Source organism: Cebidichthys violaceus, unplaced genomic scaffold (assembly GCF_023349555.1).
Source record: "Cebidichthys violaceus isolate CVI_PGR_0920_01 unplaced genomic scaffold, fCebVio1.0.p SCAF_20, whole genome shotgun sequence".
In the NCBI taxonomy this organism is placed as follows: domain Eukaryota; kingdom Metazoa; phylum Chordata; class Actinopteri; order Perciformes; family Stichaeidae; genus Cebidichthys; species Cebidichthys violaceus.
The window spans coordinates 9,558,871-9,582,619 of NW_027176373.1; the positions used below are offsets into that span (position 1 = coordinate 9,558,871).

Here is a 23,749-nt window from a genome sequence, read left to right on the forward strand (position 1 = left end):
GGTGCTTGCATAAGAAATGAAAAGAGGAATGCATGCCACCCTCCTATTTAATTTAAATCACTTTTAGCCAATAAGTCACCACAAGGCAACTGTTGCCAAGAAGCTGCTGGCTCAAGGCCAGCTGACCTGGCTGTCAATCACAGTGATTTATCCGCAGCCATACCCTGTGTAACTCACAGTCTAATCAAACAGCCTTCAATACTCAAGATAAAGCTTGGAGTTTGGGTGTTTTTTTGCGCCAGAGTGTAAATTGCAGCAGCAGCGGAGGAGTTTGAATAATAATGTCAGTCTCTTCTGTTCTATCTAAATGACTTTAAGGTGATTTGCCCATCTGAATTTACTGTAACATTTGTCTCCTCGAATGGTGACACCGTTTAAAATCTGGACACGTTACTCTGTGTATGTGTGTGTGTGTGTGTGTGTGTGTGTGTGTGTGTGTGTGTCTTGTATGTCTGTATTTGTGAGGAGCAACTTAAGTGTGCACTTTTAAAGAGTGTACATTTTGGCCCCCTTGTCCTCGCTTCCTTAAAAGGCTGTTTTGAGGATTAAGATTTGGCTTAAGGGTAAAGCGAGCCTTTGTGTGTAAATGTTTTGCCGAACAGCAGCCACTGTTGCAATAAGTGATATTTATTTAACACCTAAGCACAGTGTAAAAGCAGCATAAACTAGAGGTTAGTCAAAAAGTCAGTGAACTGACGCAATAATGTAATTTCACAACAATATCTATCTTGTTTGCTAACATTAAGAGCTCATGAGCTACTGTTGATACAGACCAAATAAGGCTGTAACAGCAAATCCTCTGAATGAATCGATGTGTATGCGTTTTAGTGTGTGTGTGTGTGTGTGTGTGTGTGTGTGTGTGTGTGTGTGTGTGTGTGTGCGCACAATTACCCCCATTTGTCACGCAAGCCATGCTACAAAAGCTGCTTATCGGTCAAGACTCATCATTATAAGAAAATATGATCAACAGCTGGTAATGTCAACAAACACACAACAATGTGCAGAACTTTGTCATCCGCGGTCAATATTTGACAATATTTTCAACATGACGCGATTGAATAAAATCATCTACTTTTTGAACTTTGGCTCTTTATACCTCTCTCTCCTACTCACATTCAAAATCTCTCCCACACTTTTGTCCTACCCTCCCTCTTTCTCTCTCACACACACACACAAATGTGAACAAACACACATACTCTGCGGCCTCCCAGGTGAATAAACAGTGTGTTGCTGTACTTTGGAGTGGTGGATCTGTCTCTATGGCACTCAGTTCATACTTTGGTTCCACAGTCAAAAGCGCTTGGACACGATGGCCAGACTTTGTTTACTGGCGTTTATAGCTGGCTTACTGCTGGAGGTGTACGGACTGGCCGCTGAAATCACAGAGGCAAACACAGGTAAATGACAGAGGAGCAGGTATGGATTGAGGAGGCGTCAGAAGGTCAGAACGGTTAGGACGAGGCTGGAGGTCAGGTGGTCATTTCTAAAGGCCTAATCTCTGACCCCAAGACTTTAAGAGACGCAACTCAAAAATCTAGTTCCTTGTTGTTCTGAAAGGTGGTTGTAAAAAGTTTGTCGTTAGTTTTTGTCATAGAGGACAGCAGATGTGATACATTGTGCCACTTTTCATGCTTTCTTGTAACTGTAAAAACTGAATTCCATTTGAATTCATTGTAAACATTGATCATTTAAAATGACTCGAGCTGTTGTTCTCCAAGGTGAAGGAAACCACAACCTTTAAAAGCCGTATTGTAAGTCCACTAGGAGTGAGTGTTTGATACTCAACAAAAGTAGTCTTACTACCAAAAAGTAAACGTGAGCCTGCTTTATTTTTTTTCTTCAAAAACATAAGAGAGCTTGACACCATGATGATGGGTTGTGATGGTGTAACAGGTGGTTAATGCATTTTGACAGAGGTATACTGACTCAAGGCTTACTATTTATATTTTATTCGAATAAAGAGATGCAAGGCAAAGAGTACAGGACTTCTCTCTGACAGTAATAAATCTATGGGTGAAAGGGTAGGTGCGTGCTGGTGTTCTAAAAACTCCAAGAAGTTAGATAATGTAGTTTTGCCCAATGATTTGGTTTCAGCAGTTGGATCTACAGCTGTGGTTGTGTCACACATGCAATTAAGTTGCTTTAAAACACTTATTGACACCCTTCCTTCAATTTGTGTAAAAACGTAGACCTACTCCTTCTCAGAGTCGCAACTCTATCAAATGTGAACACAGATGTGATACACATCATTTCAGCTTCAGTGGGACTTACACTTTCTGATATACATATCTCCGATGATCCATCGCAAATAAATGTCCACAAATTTTTGGAGAAAACATTCAAAAAGAAGCTCCATGTAACTCCAGTTAGAATTGTTTTGAAGGGCTATTACTGGAGAACAATAACAGCATTTTCATTCATTTCATTTTTTGTCTTCTGTTACCTTTTAGGAGCAGTGTTTGTGTCTCAGCAGACAGCAGACACGGTGCTGCATCGCCTGCGCAGGTACAACAGCGGCTTTTTGGAAGAATTACAGAAAGCCAACCTGGAGCGGGAGTGTAAAGAAGAAACATGCACGATGGAGGAGGCCAGGGAGGTGTTTGAGGATGATGACAAAACTGTGGGTTAGACACACACACACGCACACACGCACACACACACACACACACACACACACACACACACGTATAATCCAATCTCCCACTGTAATACAGTGGCTGAACTCTCAGGTTTCTTATTAATGTCTGTGTTGTTGTTGTTTTTTTTATGTCAGATGGCATTCTGGGCTGTCTACATTGGTAAGACAAGTGAAAGACAAGTTCTCACAATTACTTTGAATTTAAAGCCCATTGTCACCTCTGAACCTGTGTGTGTATGTTTTATACTTGTGTGTAGATGGTGACCAGTGTCAGCCACCCCCCTGTCAAAATGGAGGTGTGTGTGAAGACGGAATTGGCGGACATACCTGTCATTGCAAAGCAAACTTCAACGGCAGAAACTGTGAAATCGGTGAGTTATTACTTTTCGCTGACACACGTACAGTGTAATGTATTAGAAATGCACAGTAGCAAAAGGCCAATCTGGTATATATGTTTTGCATATATATATATATATATATATATATATATATATATATATATATGTGTGTGTCGTGGACAGCCAACACAACATCACTGGCAAAGAAAGCCCAGAGGCGCCTCTACTTTCTCCGCAAACTAAAGAAGGCAAGAACACCCCCACCCATCATGTGCACTTTTTACCGAGGCACCATTGGGAGCATCCTGACAAACTGTATCACTGTGTGGGGCGGAAGCTGCACTGACTTCAACAGGAAAGCCCTGCAGCGCATAGTGAACACAGCTGGAAGGATCATTGGTGCCTCACTCCCCTCAACCCCCTCCCTGCAGGACATATATGACACCCGCCTCACCTGCAAAGCGACCATGATTGTGCGCGACTCCAGCCACCCCTCACACAGTCTCTTCAGCCTCCTGCCCTCTGGGAGAAGATACCGGAGCCTCCGTGCTCGCACCACTAGACTTTCAAACAGCTTCGTCCACCAGGCTGTTAGGAAGCTGAACTCTCTCCCTCCTCTCTTTTAAGACTCCCTATGTCTGACTGCTGCTAAACACAGAATGATAGTTTTCTTAATATATATGTTGTCTCAATGTTTTTCTATTTTTGCACTTTATTATCTGTATTCACTTTATATGTTGGACTGGAGAGAAACGTTTTTTCACCTCCTCTGTATGTTCGGTACATTGAGAAATTGACAATAAAGCTGAGTTTTGATATATACACATACATACAGTCATACAGTGTGGGGGCTAAGATGATTAAGACAAACACATAAAAGACATTCCATCTGCTTTCCTGCCTGTTTCCAGAGGTGAACAAGCAGTGTTCGGTCAACAACGGTGAATGTTCCCATTTCTGTTTGATGACGGCAGACAGACCCGTGTGTAAGTGTGCAACTGGTTACAAACTCGGGCTAGACAAGAGGAGCTGTGAACCAACAGGTAAAAAAAAAAATCATAAACCATATATTTGGCAATGTGGTTGTTCAGGTGTTGGTTATAGGCTACTGTATATTTAGACATTCATTTTTATATATTGTGTCTATTATGTCATGTCCCTCAACACATCCCTAATCACTGTGCTCTATTTTACACTCTAATTACTACACTACCCACATTACAGTGAATGCAGACTGAACAAAGAGTGCATCTATATTGTCAGTGGTGGAAGAAGTGCTTAGAACTTTCATGATGTAAAATGATGTAAAAGTAGCAATATCACGGTGTAGAAATACTCTGTAAAAGTAAAGTAGAAAGTAAAAGTCTTACATTCTAGATTTTACTCAAATGTACAAAAGTAGTAACATCATAATATACTCAAAGTATCAAGAGTAGAAGTACTCATAAGGCAGAATGGCTCATTTCATTGATCATAATTATTGATTCCTCAGTCAATAATTAATGTGTAAACATCATTAATGACGCAGTTGGTAAAGAGGGAGCTAATTTTAACTACTTTATATACTGCTGTGTAGTTTAATCTATATCATAATCTATTATTTAATTGATAATCTGAATTAGACTAAAGCTCTTAAGCAATAGGAGTACAAAGTACAACATTTGAATTTGAAATATAATGGAGTAGAAGTAAAGTATTAGAAAATTAAGCTACAATACTTGGATAAATGTACATACTTTTGACCTTAGCATAGTAAATTTGCATGAAGTACGATGCCAAAGCAAAAAGTTAACCGTCTATGTCACATATGCACAAATGAAAACAATCCTACAACACTGGAACCTCATTGTATACAGAAACATTTTGCTACTAAATTATACCAGTTTCATGAAAACCTGGGGTCAGTTGCTTTACATAAACTTCCTCATCCACAGATGGATACGAACCACAACTCAAGAGTGATATACGAGCTGTCTTATAAACCGCAATAACACAAAATGCTGGACTCATCATGTTTCACTTCTCGTCCCACTTCTAACAGACTGGCTCATAAACTGTGTTACAGTTTATAGCTGTCAAATAACTTACATAATGTATGTGTTTTGTTGACAGCATGAACACCTGCTTTTTAAACCAATGATGCCAGAGTAACTGCTTCAACATAGACTGAATTGACCTGTAATTACACTGACCTTAGGCACAAAATACCGCTTATCTTTAGTAAACATACCCATCTCTAACCCACTGCTTACACATTCCAAATTCTTACTCAAAACCTAACCATTCCAAAAGCCTAAATCACTTGGTCAGCTAGCTAGCAAAAGGGCAAGCATAGCAACTGCACCGTGGTACTGTATTTGCTCAGGATCCAGAGTGATCAACATAACAACTGTGTGATAATATAAGTAAAATCACAGTGACATTTTTTAATCTGCCCATAGTTTAAAGCTAGGGCTGCACCCTCAGCATGTGACAATATAACAAAAGGGTTGCAAGAAGACCTTCCCAGCTGTGGGAAAATGTGACACTAATATTAAATGATGTCTAAGAGACAAAACTAGAATCACCCTCTCTTCGTTTTGTCCTTTATTCCCACCTCAGAACAATTCAGCTGTGGTCGTGTGCAGTCCTCCATTACCCCACGGTCATCAAGCCCGGCAAACAGCTCTGAGAGACAAGACAATTCCAGCTACACCGTAGAAGATGACTTCTATGACGACGATATCACACAGTTTATTGACTACTACGACTTCAATACAAATGATTCAGACCCGTCCAACATCTCTGTGGCCTTAAAAAAACGATCAGTGAGGTCGGATTCAAGCTCCTCTGTCAATCCAGCGAAGGTTCTCATGAACAGTGGGGAGGCAAGCAGTGCCACTGAAACAGAGAAAAAGCAGCTGCCCTCCTGGGCTTTCTTCCCCACACTCCCCACCATCACAGCACAAGAGAACACTGACCAGAGGATTGTGGGAGGCGATGATGCAATTCCTGGAGAGATACCTTGGCAGGTACTGTAGTGTGGGGTGCAGAATAAAGAGATGGGGATGAGCTGAAGGCAAATGAGTGATATTCACAGATGGGATTCAGTTAGGTGGTCTTCGCTTTCTTCTTTACAAAAGATGTGACATATTATGACATCACCTGCAAATGGTGAACAATATTATGTGATTGGTTGTTTTTTTACTTCTTTGTTTTTTATTGTATGTTGCGTCTCTATCTGATCTTGTATACATATACTACTTGAAAGTCTGGAGATATTAAAGCACAAAAGTGGACAAAAAAAGAAAAGAAGGAGAAGCATAGTGGGCTGTTTGCTTGCTGCTTCTGGATTTGAGATCTAAAGTTATGCCACATATCAGCTGAATAAAGCAGACATTCCGGTTGTGCAAGATTGCATCTCACACTACATTGTTAAATGTCAAACCTTTATAGTGAAGTAACAACTGCTGGATTTTCCCTTTAAGAGGCACAGAGGTCAAAGCGGGAAAAGGAGGTGAAAGATCAGACTGCAGTGGTGAGGCGAGAGGGTGGATGGAGAAGAGAAAATGTAAAGGGGACAAGGAGGCAGCATTGTGCTGTGATGTTGCTCTGCCATTTTGTGCATATGAATGTATTTGTGTGCAGGTGGCCCTGATGTCTTCCTCAGCCACGGAACAAAGAGCAGGGGTTTTCTGTGGAGGATCTCTGCTCAATGAATTATGGGTCATCACCGCTGCCCATTGTCTGGTGTTGGATGGTGCTGATAGACCGCATTTCTTCGTCAGAGTGGGTAGGAAAAACAAATGTTTCATTCATATTGTAATCCATGATTCATAACTCTAAATTAAAGACAAACTGGTCTTAATCATTGAAATTGATGTCAGGACATGTTTTTCTTTGGACCATGTTGGTTATTTGCACGTTTTATTCCAATAAGTACAAATGAATGCTGACTATTTCCCAAAGCATAACTTTTCTATCCTCTAAGCAGCCATTGGTTACAGTTCATGTAAGAACAAATATTTCATACTTGACACTTGCTTGAGACCAGTTTATCAATGCATTTTATCATTTTATTGTGTGGTAATGCAGTGGCCTCATCGTAGTTGGTACATTCAGTGGCGCTCTGACGTTTGAGATTTAAATTCAGAAGATGCTATAGACCCGACACATTGCCTGGTGCAGAGAGTAATACTATTGCATATACATTAATCTATGCTTCTAGGTGAACATGATGTGAGCCAGGATGAGGGTCCAGAGCGAGACCATGAGGTGGCAGAGCGGCATATGCACCACACGTATAATGCCATGAAGTCCCTGCATGACAATGATATTGCACTACTGAAGCTCGCCAGTCCAGTGGTACTGTCCAACCAACGGCGTCCCATCTGCCTGGGTCCCAAAGACTTTACAGAGAACCTATTGAGGGACTCCAGCAGCTCTCTGGTGAGCGGCTGGGGAAGGCTTAGTTTCACAGGCCGACAGCCCACCAAGCTTAAGAAGCTGGAGGTCCCCTACGTGGACCGCACCGTGTGTAAACAGAGCAGCGCATTACACCACATCACACGCTTTATGTTCTGTGCTGGCTTCCGAAGTGAACAGAAGGATTCATGCAAGGGGGACAGTGGGGGGCCGCATGTCACTAATTACAAAGGCACTTGGTTCCTGACAGGTATCGTCAGCTGGGGGGAGGAATGTGCCATGGACGGAAAGTATGGCGTCTACACTCGAGTATCACGGTATTACTCGTGGATCATTCGGACAACAAGGATCCGAATTATCAACTGACAAATGGAGAAATGTAAAGGAATAACAGAGTTGTCAGCCAACAAAACATACAGAGGAACTGAAAGATGTTTTTTTGACTGAATCATGTTATTTTGGATTCTTAAATAAAAAGTAATCAGAGTATTTAAATTTTTCTGTTGAAATATTGCAAACTAATAGCTTTTAGCTCTTCATACAATGTGTGATTTATAACTAAATGCCATCTTAAAATGCCAATCTAAAATTGTGTTTTATGTTCCTGAATCTTAAACAGGTGTTTTCAGGTATTCAGTCTAATTAAACCCCTTGCTCAGGTTGAGTGTGGGTTGGAAGATGTCACTCAATGAGTCTACACAGGCCCACACAGTCCTGAGCAGAGGTTAACTGAAAACACCTGTGAGGGTGTTCAGAGGCCTGGCCTCCTCACCACGCAGGTGTTTTCACTCACTTGCTGATTAGACCTGTGCTCAGGTGGATGTTGGGCTGACAATTCAGCTGTGAAAAAAGGGCAGGTTTAGCAGAAGGTAAGATTAGTTTGAAACACTGAAATAAAGTGGCGGTGAATTTTGGTCATATGGATCATAAAGGTGTGAGCTGTCCTGCCTCAATAGGTGCATCAAAACTAACAGCAGAGTAAAGGAGGTGACAATCAAGCACAGTCTGTACACGCCAACATAGTCCTGAAAGGAGGTCTAATCAGGCAGGATGAGTGAAAACACCTGTGTGGGTGCGTTCACTGTAAGACTTTGACGGTAAGCCTACACTATGTTATATTGAGAAGAAATCACAGCAGTCAGGTTGAATCAAATGAAATAATCCTGTGCTTTTATTTAGGAAAATAGGCATTATAATACAAGCTTTGACATGATTCAAAATATCAAAAAAGTGCAAAATGAGCAAAAGCAGCAATCACCAGTTGAAGGTACTGTGGAAAACACTTATTGAAGTCTGACCATTAATACATCTGATGTTACAGTATAGCCTGTGTTAGGTGGACATCAAATAAATTAAACATGAGGAAATGTTTTTATTGGTCACATCTTATTTAGACAGTCCGGCACTCACTATCAAGTGAGTATAATGTCCCCACTGTGGGTGAAAATGTATCTTTTTCAGTGTTAAAGTTAATCTATAGTTTAGTTTAGTGTTACCAGCGGGATTCAATTAATAAAATCCAGTGATGCAGCAATACTGCAGGAATGTAATGTAACTTTGGTCACTTGACAGATGAGTGCCAACATCTGACTGTCCAAAAAAGTTTCACCATTTAGACGATTGTTGTATTTAACATAATTTTCTTTTTTGATTTTTTACCCTTTACATATTCACAGTTAACTGTATAGCTGTCAATAACTTAAGTTATATACTGTACTTACGCCTCAGCACATATGGTGGTAAAGTCTTTTCATAACCTCTTTTCTTTGAAAGCTGCTCAACTGTTAACAGTGTACAGAAAATCTGACTGGGCAGTTTTAAAACCAGGCAGTTTTAAAGTGAAAATAGTCTCCTGTGAATGTTTTTTCTAATTAATTTAAAGTCCATATACATGTAGTAATCCACAATGTAACTGTAATATTTCAGCTGGCAATTATAATTCTACACTAATTTATTTATTGTTACAACCTAACACTGAGCATAATTCCCATGTTGGTGCAAAATAGCAGTACAGATAGAGCAACAGGCATGTGCAGTGATTTGTCCATGCAGAGCACCAAACAAACACAAACATAAAGTGTGTCTCATCTCTGTGGCAATAAAAGCTGCAGCAGAGGAGGACGAGATTCATTTGATTGAAGAGCTGCAGAATTATCACCAATCTAATATCAACACATTCCAAAGGAAAAATGTTGACAAAAATAATAACATCAACAGCAGCAAAATAAATTGCCAATTATCTCACTGTTGAAGTATCTGCAACTAATGTGTAAAAGCTGACTGTAAACTACTGAATTACAACAACCAACAACCAACGACAACCATTGTCGTGTAGTAGTACACTGCGTTTATCCTACATAAGTATTGCAGTACTTTCTCCAGACCAAGATAGTTCATACTGAATACTGACAAAGAGTGCTGCATCAATAGACCTTTTGTCACAGGGAACATGTTCTCTTGTCGTAGCAGGAGAAGAACAGGTGGTAATAACGAATTATTAATATTAACGAAGGCTCTGCTCTATTTAAATGTCCCACTGAGGCATCATGCACCAGACCAAGGCTAAATAGAATGCAGCCTTTGCTAATGTTATTAATTACACCTGTACTTTTCCTGCTATGATATGGCGAGATCATCTTTAGAGGGCATGCAATGACATTTTCACATACACATCCCTCACCAACACCAAGTAGCAAAACAAACCCATTGTGTCTGATATGAATGGGGAGACCTTGACTGAATATTGCTGAATATTCTTTTCTTCCCTTGTTTTTTTCCTCTCATGTACGTTCAGCAAGAGGATGCTAAATGTCTGCTTTTGCCTATAAGAGATGGGGTAAGCATGGCGATTTGCGACATGCATAGTGACGTAGCTGGCTGCTGTAAGAAAGGTTTGAATTTATTAAAAACAATGACACCACAAAGTAAAGCTATTTTCCATAACTGACCGTTTTATACAAAAAGAAGCCGCGCTAATTAGCTGAGCTGTTTGGCACATGAACATTAATGATATGTTAATAGGCATACGCATGATTTCGGTCATATTTCATAAGAAAATAGAAATGATAAAACTTGTCCAATAAAACTTCAATGTCTTCTGTCCAAATAATCTACTGCTGGAAAAGAGAGATAAAGGAAACAAGGTCCCACATATGTGCTTTGCATTGTTAAGGTCTTCTGAAGTCCATTCTGAATTTTACAGCCTTCTGAGGGTGAAGATGTCACAGTAGTTGGAAGAGTACGATGTGCAGTTGATGTGCTTCAATCTGATGATCTGCTGAACATCTCTGCAGTGTCACGTGTCCCTTTTTGATCAGGTAGTTGATGGAGTCTGTGAGTCTGTGTGTGTGTGTGTGTGTGTGTGTGTGTGTGTGTGTCATCTAGCCTCTGTTCTAATTGGCTCTTAGCAGGTCTCTCCCAGAATCCTGTGCAGGTCCTCAGGTAGAACACGCCCTTCTTCCCCACGACTTACATTCCTCACCATCCTGCGATTACACACGTAAACACAACAGGGACGCATAAAAAGTGACTATTTTACCATAAATTAATTTTGTATTTTCACCTCCAGGTTTGTTTGCAACTCAATTCAAGATTGTGTGCAGTAAATATTTCTGGAAAAAATAGCCTATTTTACCACATTCCCGACACTTCCTCATGCAGCAGCTGGATGACATCACCGCAGTTAAAGATGATGTCATCAGTGCTGGCCATGCTGCTCTCTACCATGACCCTGTACCTGCCCACCACCTGGAACAGAAGAGAAGACAAGAACATCACAGGAGAATGGTGCATTTTGATACTTTTCCACATGCACAGCAGTCCTAAATCTATATTGAATACAGGTTCCATTGCCATCCAACTGGCAATTTTCAGCCAATTTGGTTCTGTGTTTGCCCACTGGTCATCAGTGCCACCCAGTTGAGGGAGGCGACAGATCGGTAGATGAGTCGAGCTCACCGGGGTTCAGGAAGGACCTGTAGCCTTGGTGTCACCAATCAATAGCACTCGTGGTCTGTAAGCAGCTGTTTTAGCTACAAGGTTTGTTCATAAATTCCCCCCCGTAGACTTAACAATTCATCCCTTCTCCAGTACTACTTGTGTTATGACTATTAAACTCTCACCAGGGGGGCCGGCTGATCCTCCTCGTCTGAGTCCGATAAGTTGGAGAGGTCTGTAGCTGCACCCCAGTCCTCCAGACCCTCACAGATGGCCACTGAGTGGGCAGGAACAGGCCAAGCTGCAGGTGACAAGATGGCTGAGATGACTAAAAACAGTAGCGCTATAAACTTTTTAATCACTAATATTCCATGATCTATGTGTATCCACTGTGAAAAATGACACCCATGACAAAGACGTATTTCAGTTGGTCCATGACATTCATGAAAACTACTAAATTATTCTTCTGTTTTATTTCAAACAAACCTTCTACTTTAGGAAATGTAAATAAATGTTTATTAACTTTAAAGTGAAGCCCTACACTTCCAATGAGACCACTTTTAATGGTCGGGTTATTGGAAAGGTTCAGGGCTAGAAATATTTATAACCAGCTGACATTCAAGTTAACACTACCCCAATCTGTAAAAAAGAAGTGCTCAAAGGGTTAAATGTTTATGATTCTATAAGTATCTTATATTTCATCTGGAGTGTGTTTCGTGTTTGCCCTAGCAACAAAACAAATTCCCCTTCAAAAACAATGTCAAAGTTAAAGTTGAGAGATATCATTTAACGACTGTCCAAAGAAAGACGGACCAGAAAGTCTTCAGAAGAGCAAAAGGTTTACAAAAGAAAATGTGTAATTACCGTATGTACTAAAATGTCATAAAGTCCTGTGTTTTATTTTGCGGGTAATCTGTCTCAGCGACTCACTGCGTCGAGGTGAGTGAACTACGGGTTCCGTGTGGGCGGGGCTTGTGTCTATTGAATCCTCCCCCCGTAGCCTGTGGGAGTAACTCGTCATCGAGGAGCTGTGAGGAACAGGGAGACACGCTGAGCAGCCTCCCACCGACGCTCCGCCCCACGACACACACATCTCTGAGGTACTAAACCGCATCACCATGGGAACAAGACACGACCACAACAAACGAAAACAAACAAACAACAACAACATCCACGGTGTCACAAAACGAGCTCATTCGCATTCTGTAAATTAAAACAGCATTCCATTAAGTTCACTATCACATATATTTCAGCGTCTGATTTTAAAGCATGTTTGAATTATAACACAACTATCAATAATATCAGAGATCGCTGCAATATATGGAAATATTACTTTGAGTACACAGTATTCTGCACACATACAAGGCCTTGATTAAATAGCATTTGCAAATAATTCACAGTGTGACTTTAACTAAGTAGTAGAGGGTGGAATTTGTACCACATAGTTCAATGTAAGAAAATCAAAACAAACACAGAAAAATATTTAAAAGTCACTTTGTCTGAATATGTTAAATCCTACACATCTGCTAATTGAAGTAGAAACCATTGAAATAAAATAGGACTAGAACGGACATTCCCATTTAAATCGATGAAGAAGGATGGTTAGGGCGGCGGCCATTGTTATGTGTACTGTTGCCATTGTCACAATTATAGCTGAATAACTTCAGCATAAACTAAACAGACTTAAGGCAAGCCGCGGACCCACTGAGGCAGGATCTAACGGTCCATCCGCCTCACTCCCCGGTGCTCCGGAGAAGGACAAGCTAACTAGCTAACTAGCCAGCCATCTGCCTTCGCAGATCTCTCTTCTAAGCAAGCTGCAACAACACTTTACGGCCAATTGACACGTCTTGTCACCATGAAAACTAACAAAAATCATCGCCGTTTTCTTTTGTACAATTGAAATGACCACAGATATTCCAATCCTATTCTATGTCTATGGTCAAAAGACTTTAATTACTTACAAATGCTATGTGACTGCACCTTGATCATGTACACAAATCATTTAAAAAGAGACATTCATAGTATCTTATCCTTCATCTGTTAGTAAGAATCAAAAATCCCACAAAACATTCTCTGAATATGATTATCCCATGCTCATATAATTTGACAACTGAACTGTGAGTATTTGTGAGTGTATCCACTTTCAGGATATGGCTGTCATGATTTTATATTGTCAACAGACCTCAGGAAAAGACCAAAACCAACATGTGCTAGTATATCTCTCCGTGCTTTCTGACTTCCAATGTCCCAAGCTACTGAAGATGCAAATCTTTAAAATGGGTCACAAAGATACAGTTTAATACTCTAAGAGGCTCTGTAATTCCCTAAAACAGCTGGGCCCTGTAGTTCTTGACAAAAGTTTCTCAATTGGTAAGTAAGAGTGACGTTCGCGACTATTTTCAGCCGTGGATTAATTCACAATTGATGCGCTAGTTTGTGCCCTTGTTCATGGTGATAGAGGAACAAGTCAGCAAGTGCAACAGTGCAACTTATTGATGTATTTTTAATTGTTTTTGGACAATGAAGATATATGGCACAAAGGAATGAGCTACATCAGGCTTTGGCTACACAAACAATAGTTGTTAGAAGGATCAGTAGAGTGTTGGTTTTGATCTTCTCATTTTCATTTGACTCAATAATTTCCCTACACAATGATAATTGTGAAGCTCAGAAGACTCCACCATTCATCAAATTGATGACATGCTAGCATGCTATCAGTAAACAGAACATTAGTTTCTCCTACAAAAACACAAACACACATCCATTTTGATACTTTCCTTGAGAACCAGTACTTTCAATGACTAACAAGCATCAGAGCAACATCTTGGTTAAAACCTTGGATAGTGTTCCAACAATTTTCTCTGACTTAAACTTTGACAGTTTTCTCTTAAGCATTTAACATGTCACACACTAAAGAGCTGTTGAAGCAGCCTGGAAAGGTGTTGATTGCACTTGTGTAGAATTTCGGTCTTTGAAGTTGATACAGTGTATAGCGCTCTCCATGGTGCTGAAATTCAGCCACGTGGCATTTCAGCACCACGGACACTGTTAAAGCCATCTGAAGGACTTGGCGATGTAGTCATGAAAACCAGTTCTCAAGGGTAATGGAAAAAGATCCTAATACATCACAGACACACGCTGCACACATACAAACTCATTCAATAACTTTAACACACTGCATACATATGATAATGATGCTTTGTTGTAAAATAACAACAAAGCATCATTGCTTGTTAAGCTAAAATAACAAGATAGGGTTGGTGAAATTGAGGGGTTATTAATACTATAGGTGAGAGAAGTCTTTTCCTTAATGTATCAAGTTTTAAATCTGAATTGAAACTGGATTAAAAGTGAGTTGACCCTTCCCCACCACCACACATCAGGAGGTCATAAACTGACACAGAGGACGAACGGGAGGCCATGCAGAGAGAATCACCTGTCAGAGAGGGGGTTGTCCGAAAGTTGAAGAGAAGGAGTCTCATCTGAGAAAAGGAGAAGGGACAGAGGACACAGACATAATGGCAGATATATTGCCAGAGCCAAATACAAGTTGAAACTAAAATAAAATCAGGCATTTTAAAGAAAGAACAAAACATGTCAGTGAATGAATTATAGCAGTAATAGAAACCTTGACACATTTTCTGCTGGTTGGTGAGAATTTTTCGAATCTCTGTCAGCCAGGAAACTTTGACCTCCAGTGTGGGAGCCTAGACAAACACACACACACACACACACACATAGAGACCATAACCACAAGAGAGGTTTGAGTGAATAAGCTAAAGGTACACACACTGAAACACAAAAAAGAGATAGAAAATAAAAATCAAAAGATCAAATACCTGAACTATGTACACTACTTCTCTGCCACTGTACCAGATTTCAAATTTCTTCACATCTCCTTTCACATTTTCTGTGATTCCCACTGCACTCATCTACAGAAAGATAGATTTATATAGATTTAGATACATTTCCCGATCAGCTGTCATCCTTAATGACTCTACATTTATTACACCATGTTCACCAATAATATGCAGTACAATTCAACAAAAAGACACGGTAAGCTTCATAAAAGGAGGATTTATTGGAGGGCTGTTGAATTAGATTGCATTGGCTGTAGCTAGGTGTACCAAATAAAGTGAGTTTATTATATATTGTTACTCTGAGGCAGGATTTGAAGCTGTAGAAGGGTGTCCTCTCGTGAGTGTCCTCGCCTCTGCGCTTGCAGAAGAGCAGGGCTAGGTCATAGAGGAAGAGATGCCGCTGCATGGGTTTGAACCTGGCCAGCTCCTTCATTCGCACCGCTGCCCTCTTATGGCTGATCCACACACTGAAGCCTCCCTGCATCACCACTCGGCCCAGCTGGCTGAGGTCCCCCTGGGACAGACAGGTGAACAGAAAAGACAGATGAACTGAACCAACATGTAAGAAATTCATCACACAAAACACAAAATTAGTTTTGAACTCTGCGCTGCAGTTCTGGTATAAATTAACAAACAAACAGAGGCCATAATGATACAAAAGAAGAATTTGGCAACTATCTCCAAACTGGGTAAAAAAGTAATAGAGTATAATTTTAACTTGTGCTTATAGTTATATATATATTTATTTTCTAAGCAGACTGAAACACAAAACAGTGCAATGTCAGCACACAAAGCCAGTCCCTTGCAATTTTCCAAGAACATGAAACTTTTTACTTTCATTTAATAGTTACATTTAATTAATGCCTGAGGTAGAAGAGAATAAAAGGCAATGGGAAATAAAATAACGCAATCTAAATGAGGATTTCATAAATTGTCCGCTCTATCTTATCTTTTAATTTAGCTGGTTGGTACCTGGTATCCAGTGATGGCTATCTGATGCATGGAGTCGTTGACAGACTTCAGCAGCTCCAGCATGGAGTCCAGAGCCTGCTGGAGTTCACAGCGGTATCGCTCCTCCGTACAGTGCTTCAACAACTCCTGACCCAGGACAGAGACACAGGATGACAGGTCAGTGTTTTTTTCAGTTTAACTAATCTAGTCTACAGGTATGGATGTTACCAATATGTCTCTTTGCCCGTTTAAGACAAGTTTTCTCATCTGTCTTTAGCAGTGTGTTTGCTTTACTGTTGGTATAAATGTCTTGATTGCTTGGCTCTCTGTGCCATCGGCCCTTTGTCCAGCTGACTGCAGTCCACCAATTTGATCCAGAGTGAAATATCTCAACTATTGGATTTATTTGGTTCAGACATTTATGTTCCCGCCAAGATGAACTGCAATAACTTCTGTTATCCCTTAACTTTTCCATAAACTTAGATGGTGAACATGGTGAACATGTTAGCACGCTGATGTTAGCATTTAGCTAGCATGAGTCGATATGATTGCGTTTATTAAATCTATATACCAGAATTTTGCCATGCAAATAAACCAGCAAAGACGAGTAGCTGGGCCAAATTTACACTTTGTGTCATTATGACCAAAGCTGCTGATCAAGAGTCACTCAACGCGTGGTACGATTTTGCATCAGGGCAGCAAAATCTTTATCATATTGCTAAAAAAAGATTTTCAGAAATGATGCACATGTAAACTCAAAACAATTTTCCTTCTTGATGGCACCTAAAAACTAATCTCTTTAACATGCATGCCGTTGTGTGACGCTCCATCACTGGCTGACTCAGATGTACCAAACCTTGAGGAGCAGCTGGTACTTGGTGAGGCGTTGGACTGGTTTTAAGAGGTAAGAGTCCAGACCCAGCTTGTGGTCCAGCTTCTTCTGGCACTCCTGCAGAGTGAGACAGAGAGATTCTGCTGAATGAACAAGGCATAACTGGAAAACATTATTGGGTTCTGAAAATAAGAAACAGCTTTACAGGCAAACAATCTCAAGATTAAGTCTGCTATCAACACTAATCCTCATGACTTTCATACCATCAACATGTGACAATGAGTGAAACGATGAATCATACATATATGATATGTAACTACCTTGAAGAAGGGCGAATCAGAGCACTGTCTCCATAGCAACTCTGAGCAAGGCTTGTTCTGGCAGTAACGCTCATACACCTGGAACTTCTCTTTCTGCTCACACACACACACACACACACACACACACACACACACACACACATATTATTAGATATGTAATGTCATATCACTTCACATAAAGTTCCAATGTTGCTCCTCATTTTTTCTTTACCCGTTGCAGGAAACAAGTCCCCACCCTCTCTGGTGTCTCCAAGCAACCCTGCAAATCTTGGAGGAAGATCCTAAATGGAGAGGAAAATGAAAGGAAATTGGATTTGCATGAAAAGACGGGGAGACAAGGACAACTCTGTGACAGCGTGTGTGTGTGTGTGTGTGTGTGTGTGTGTGCGTGAGTTGCCTGCTGTGGAACTGGTAAATCTCTGGCATGTTGCCAAAGAGAACATCCTTCTGGCTGCGTAGAGCTGGAGGAAGAAGATTAGACATGGATGGGTCCTCCATTTCTGCCCTGTAGCCCTGAGGAGAGGATAGGAGAGGAGATAACACCGATCAGGACCAGAGAACTTGAAAACAGGAAACACAAAATGTCATAAACACAATCTAAAATCAACTCACCAGAAGTACAGAGAGCAGCTCGTCCACATAGATCCTCTCTGTAGCTATCAGTTCCTTCATAATATGGCTGGTAAAAGTGGGAATGAGAGAAAAATTGACAAAAACTGAACAAAAAAACTTTGCAAAAGCACTATGCACACTGTGACATTGGCAACAAAAGAAGTAATACAAATACAGTGGAAAATTAGAGTAAAAGGTCAAGCTTTAGGTGAAGGTGAATGACTGCGTACCGTGTGACCTGCTCTGGATTTTCTTCTGCCTCTGAATCTGTTTCAGGGGTGGAGCCATACAGACAGCTGCGGTTGCCTTGGAAGTCATGCATTACCTCGATCTGACAAAACACACACTCAACAATTTTTTTTAAGCTTGAAGCCATGGACACATTTGTAACATGGGCATATTTTAATCAATAACATTATGCTGCTAACATTTGATAACACTACACACAGGAGGGAGTATCATTAGTCATGAACCAAAGTACCACATTAATGGACAAATTTAAGTTTTGACGTGATGATAGCGCCTGATGACAAGGAATAGCTAACGTTATTACAATTCATCCTGAAGTGTGCATCCATGTGTGTACCAAAATTCAAAACAACCTATCCAATAGTTGTTGAGACGTTTCACTCTAAAACACAAATGCGAACCTCATATTGGTGCTACAGGAAACATCAGTGGATCACCAAAGTCATTACAATTTATCCTCTGAGGATCATGAATGTGTGTACAAAATTAAATGGCAATCCATCTTACAGTCGGTTTAAAATACTCTCACTCACACACACACACACACACACACACACACACACACACACACACACACACACACCTTGCGTTGGCTGTTGCTCCTCCTCGCGGCTCTTTTGCCAGGTAGCAAGTCAAAAGAGAACTTGGAGTTCAGGACGTTAAAGTCTACACCTGTGGGGAGAATCACAGATGCACACAAATTCAACTCGTGATAATGGAGCGAAGAGGAATTGCAAACTAAATACTGCACATGAGATATACAATAGAAAACAAAAAGTGGTGCTAAATGTCAAATGCAGTGCAGGTCAGGGAAGTGGGGCTTATAAGGAGTGAAGTTAAGATAATTGTATCATAATATCATCCTAGTCAACGGCAGATAGTAGACAGATTCTAAACCATGAAAACAAATCCACACTACAAAAATAAGTGTAGTAAAACAGCTATGGGATGAGAAAAGGAGCAGTTGAGGGGGGTCATACCATGTTTGGGGGAGAAGAGGGGTGACTTGCAGCGCTGCTCAGGTTCAGGCCTGGGGGCCACCAGCTGAATTGGTCTGACTTGTACGTCCGCCAGCTTCCTCAGACACTGCTCTCTGTTTCTGATCATGGACTGCACCGCATTCAGCTTCTCTGTTACCATGGAAATTTGTGACTAGAGAGAAAAGAGGTGTAAGTTGAGCGGAGAAGCGGATCATCTGGAGTGTTGGTGTTCAGTAGCGGTGGGTTACCTGCAGCTGTGGGGTGAGTATGGCTTCAAACTCCAGGCTCAGAATGTCCTGGCTGTTTTTCAGTGCAGATGGCGCCCTCTCCTGGTGAGAGCTCAGGTACTGCAGTGCCTCCTGAGCTCCCTCTCTGGTTTGGAACTTGTCCACCATCTGACTGGCCAGGAGATAGGCGCCATCATCACACCACCGAAGGGCCTGCACACACACAAACACATGACACAACGCAAGAAAACACGTTTTAACCGAGGCACATTTTTCAATGTGATTGAAACAAAGAACAAAGAAAAGGTTCACATGAGGATATTGAACAATTGTCCTTTTAAGACTTTTGCCATCTTAATGTCATACATGACACTCAAACAAAACATTAGCTGTCTTTCAGGAGCATGAAATCTAAGATGGAGGACGGATGGATACAGATTTAGTAACATTGCATACCTACATTTGTGAGAATTATGTTGTTTTTGCTGAAACAGAGCATGCACGGTCAACAATTAATTATTCTTTAATGTTTTTGTTTTGCATCAATAATTCTGAGTTTGCATGTTTGTGTGTCGTGGCAGCATTTTTACCCCCTCAAGGCGGAGCAGCAGGTCCCGTGCTCGGGTAAGTGAGGCCCGCTTGGTGCGTACGGCAGTGGTGATGATGTCACAGTGATGTCGCAGCTCGTTGCAGCGCTGGACGATGAGCGCCAGGGCGTAATGGTGGTTAGCGGCCAACTGGTGGCCGTGCAGGATCAGCACCTGGGCATGGGCCATCTCCTCCTGAGCCACAAACACACACATAAAGGTTTAAACAGATTTTAAAAGTTTGCTAATGCAAGGAGACAATCATGGTTGTCTGTAACAGGAGTGCTGCAGAAATGACCAACCCAGAAGTTAGCATCGTACTGGTACGACACTATCAGACCGTCTGACATCAGAGACATGTTAATCGAGCATTTTGCTCTGTTCGGCTCTTTCCTTTAAACAACACCTCAAGTTGTAATTGTGCGTTTGTTGTGTGACTTTGTTTGTGACCTGAGCGCGCGTGTCCAGCATCTCCAGGTCCATCAGTAGCTGTTCTGTCTGAACCACCGTTGTTCCCACAGAGGCAATCTCCGTCTCCTGGTCACTGATCCTCTCTAGTGCCTCCTCCATCTATACAAGCACACACACACACACACACATAGAGTCAATCGTTACAGCTGTGCAACATACAGACATACAGCTAATATGACAGACACCAATCATCACACCTGCTGAAAACTCATTTCATAGTGCAGCAGCTGGAGGTACTGCTGCATCTTCAGGTGGTGTTTCTCAAAGAAGCCATCAAACGCCTCCTCCATGTCTCTGAGCTGAGCCAGGAGTCTGAAACACACAGACGTTCACACAAGCTGTCTGGTTTAATAGGATGTTAGTGTCAAGCAAGGGTGTGTCTTCTAAATCCTCTCATCTATTCCTCCTTCTCTCACTACTATCTCTACTTTTTTTTAAACTTGTCTTGTGCAAAAGCCCTTTCTCTAAAGAAGATGTCTGTACCTTTGAACTGTGTCCATGTCTGATTTTAGGTCCCGCTCCTCCTCTACATCTCTCTTAGAGGCTTTGACAGTCTCCAGGTTCGACAGCAGCAGCCTACCTTCTTTCGTCACGCTCCGGATATCATCCTGAAAATAACATGGCAAACAACAAGAAAAGACAAGACAAATGAAATAAAAAAAATTTAAAAACGCCAGACAGATACAGAGTGAGAGAGGTAAAAGAGAAGAGCCAGGGGAAACCTTCATCTGTCTGTATCGGTGTGTGTGGGAGTGCAGCAGGAACTCGACGGCATTGGCTTCATCCGGAAGTTCGGTCTCAGATAGCTCTGATCCAAAGCCCTGCAGCAGCTGGGCGATCTCCTTCACAGTCACCGCAAAGGTCTCAATGGCCTGCAGACACACACACACACACACACACACACACACACACACACACACACACACACACACATTTCTAATTAAAATGGGTTTTTCAAATTGAGTAGTTTTCGCCAAATTATACAAGCACAAATACAAAAACAGAAGTAAGGGCTCATCTGATTTATGTATTTTTTGTTGCAAACCCCATTAGGGAAGTTTGCAACTTATGCAAACATGGCTTTAATTTATCTTGAACTTGTTTATATTCAACAGCAGCATGCGCTCTGGTGAATTGACTGGTATCAGAAGGGTATACCGTGCGGAGGACGATCCAGTCACTTTGGCAGTACTCCACTTTTGCAGTGAAGTCTGTTGTCAGGTGGTTTTCGTCGATGTATCGCAGCAGGTCACCGACTGAACGCAGCATCACAACCTAAAAGCACAGAACCACAAGGCATCCAGTAAGACAACATCATGTTTCAACTTGTGCGTTTGGCAGCATGTAGTTAGAGGAAATAAGAGAAGAGCATCTACTGTTTCTCAAAATGGACAGGAAGAGTGTGTGTAGCGTGGAGTCGAGCAGAGACAGGATTGTGCTGCGTCGGATAAATCAAATAAATATGTTTACATGAAAAAAATAAATAATTTTATCCCATCCCTCAATTCTCAGTTTTAACCCTTTCTCACCGGCATCTTTAACAGGAAGTCATCCTGGCTGAAGCGGAAGCCCAGGTCGGTGCTTGAAGACGGACTCGGGGCAGAGCTAAACAAGCCAGTGGGGCGGAGCACCAACACCAAATGCAGATTTCCTGGAAATGAGGTCTGAAAAGGGAAGTGTATTATGGTATTCAGCTACGTATTATTAGATGATTAGATGTAGGTTAATAGTGGACTAGAAAAGAGGACAAAGAATGAAAGGTAGTGGTAATTAAAAATGCATTAAGTGACAATTCACAATCGCTTTTAGAAGATTGAGGACAGAGGACCAATGTTGTATACAATGAATATATTTAGGGGAAATGTCTTCATATCAACCAAGCAATGTGCAAAATGGACTTCTGTGGCTTTATCCTCCACCACATCCCCGGATTTGGGCAGAGGAGCACAGGATGAGAGGAGTCGGACAGTCAGTCAGGAGTGTTGACAGTCGTGCTGTCGAGCAAAGCTCAACACAGCATCAGCATCTCTCTGTGTCAATCAGGGAGCAGCTCTCTGACAGTCAGCTCCTCCTCCGACTGACTCTGCTTCTTCATCACTCTTCTTCATTATAAAGTGCCTTGCATGCCCTCCCTTTTCCGTCTCTATACAAACATTGTATTATTATTGTTATTATTATTCTCTTTATATAGACATATATATCTTTGTATTGAGCACAGTGGCACAAGGACCAAAAGAGGGGCAGTTGTCTTATTACTTCCAGTTGTGTCCAGTTGAAAGTTCCACAAGCTTGATGACCACTGAGCAGAGCAGCAATCAAGTGTACCAATTGTGATGACTTTTTTCTCACCTGCTTGCCGTCTTTCCGCCCCATCTCCTCTCCTCTCCTCTCCTCTCCTCTCCTCTCCTCTCCTCTCCGCTCCTCTCCTCTCCGCTCCTCTCCCCCAAAATACCTGCTGTCCACCTCACATTTACTTTCCACAGTTAGCACAGATCCAATAGCCTGAGGAATTATTAATCACAAGGAGGACTTTTACCCTTCATACAAGACTCTTCCATTCTATAGTCAACTGTATAGACCTGGCAGGGAAAGTGCACTGTATCTGCCTTAATGTGTGTTGGAATAATCACACTTACTGGAAACTTCTTACAACAAATACACACAGCTTTCTCTCCAACTCACTTCGGCCTACCATTAGACAGTAGCCTTTTGTGCCAAAGTCATCCAAGTGATCAATATGAACCTACTCCTGAGGCAGCCATGCTAGATGTTATTGGATGAATGCATTCCACAACTGCATTCAGATTGTGGGCATCAAGTATTTCACACATATTTCGCAAATATGTTACATAAGGGTGCATAACTTGAAAACACTCCACAGTAACTGTAGGCTACAGACTGCAGTGCCAAAGCTGATAGAGACACATGCTGTCCTGTATCAGACACTCACACACACACACACACACACACACACACACACACACACTCAGAACACGTTTGTCATTGCCCTGTCCTGCACACAGCCTCTTAACATTTAACTGTCATCTGAATCTGACCGGTCTCTTCGCCGAGAAGCATTTTAAATATCTGATGCAGTTTGCGCTGTACTAAGAGCACATCCCCAACCTCTGTGTCGCAGTACTGAACTGTCTTAAGAGCAGCTCGTCTATCTCCCTGCTCTTCTCTCTCTGCTGCAGTGTCCTCGCCGCCCCGTTTGAAGCCTCCCCACCTCCCGAGCGGAGCTTACCGCGGCTCGGCGCAGACGGGGGAACCCCCGCAGCGGGTTGGACTCGGCCATGGCTTCCGGCGCTTCCCTGTTCCCCTGATCTCCCCGGGCCCGG

At 41.6% G+C, this 23,749-nt stretch overlaps 2 protein-coding genes across 3 annotated transcripts; one reads left to right on the top strand and one right to left on the bottom strand.

Annotated features, from left to right (window-relative positions):
• The first annotated feature begins 1,227 nt into the window (after nucleotides 1-1,227).
• Nucleotides 1,228-7,869, top strand: f9b (coagulation factor IXb). The gene is made up of 8 exons (XM_068716156.1): nucleotides 1,228-1,397; nucleotides 2,451-2,620; nucleotides 2,774-2,798; nucleotides 2,896-3,009; nucleotides 3,888-4,019; nucleotides 5,578-5,987; nucleotides 6,604-6,748; nucleotides 7,184-7,869. The coding sequence occupies exons 1-8, from the start codon at nucleotides 1,310-1,312 to the stop codon at nucleotides 7,744-7,746; spliced, it is 1,647 nt and encodes a 548-aa protein (XP_068572257.1). The 5' UTR covers nucleotides 1,228-1,309; the 3' UTR covers nucleotides 7,747-7,869.
• A 1,149-nt stretch (nucleotides 7,870-9,018) lies between these two features.
• LOC137876519 (proto-oncogene DBL) lies at nucleotides 9,019-23,749 on the bottom strand. Of its 2 annotated transcripts, none has more exons than XM_068716155.1 (26): nucleotides 23,656-23,749; nucleotides 21,938-22,072; nucleotides 21,567-21,683; nucleotides 21,131-21,280; nucleotides 20,892-21,016; nucleotides 20,606-20,720; nucleotides 20,388-20,507; nucleotides 19,941-20,132; nucleotides 19,372-19,563; nucleotides 19,124-19,295; nucleotides 18,727-18,815; nucleotides 18,125-18,225; nucleotides 17,895-17,961; nucleotides 17,680-17,795; nucleotides 17,494-17,563; nucleotides 17,283-17,375; nucleotides 16,987-17,079; nucleotides 16,152-16,277; nucleotides 15,478-15,693; nucleotides 15,159-15,251; nucleotides 14,948-15,026; nucleotides 14,756-14,801; nucleotides 12,247-12,344; nucleotides 11,502-11,617; nucleotides 11,015-11,127; nucleotides 9,019-10,865 (listed from the first exon to the last, which is right to left on the bottom strand). In XM_068716155.1, exons 1-26 carry the CDS (start codon nucleotides 23,704-23,706, stop codon nucleotides 10,784-10,786), a joined length of 2,967 nt encoding a protein of 988 aa, XP_068572256.1. In that variant the 5' UTR covers nucleotides 23,707-23,749; the 3' UTR covers nucleotides 9,019-10,783. The 2 variants fall into 2 exon arrangements, with proteins under 2 accessions (XP_068572256.1, XP_068572255.1); XM_068716154.1 differs by having other exon boundaries at nucleotides 12,247-12,419.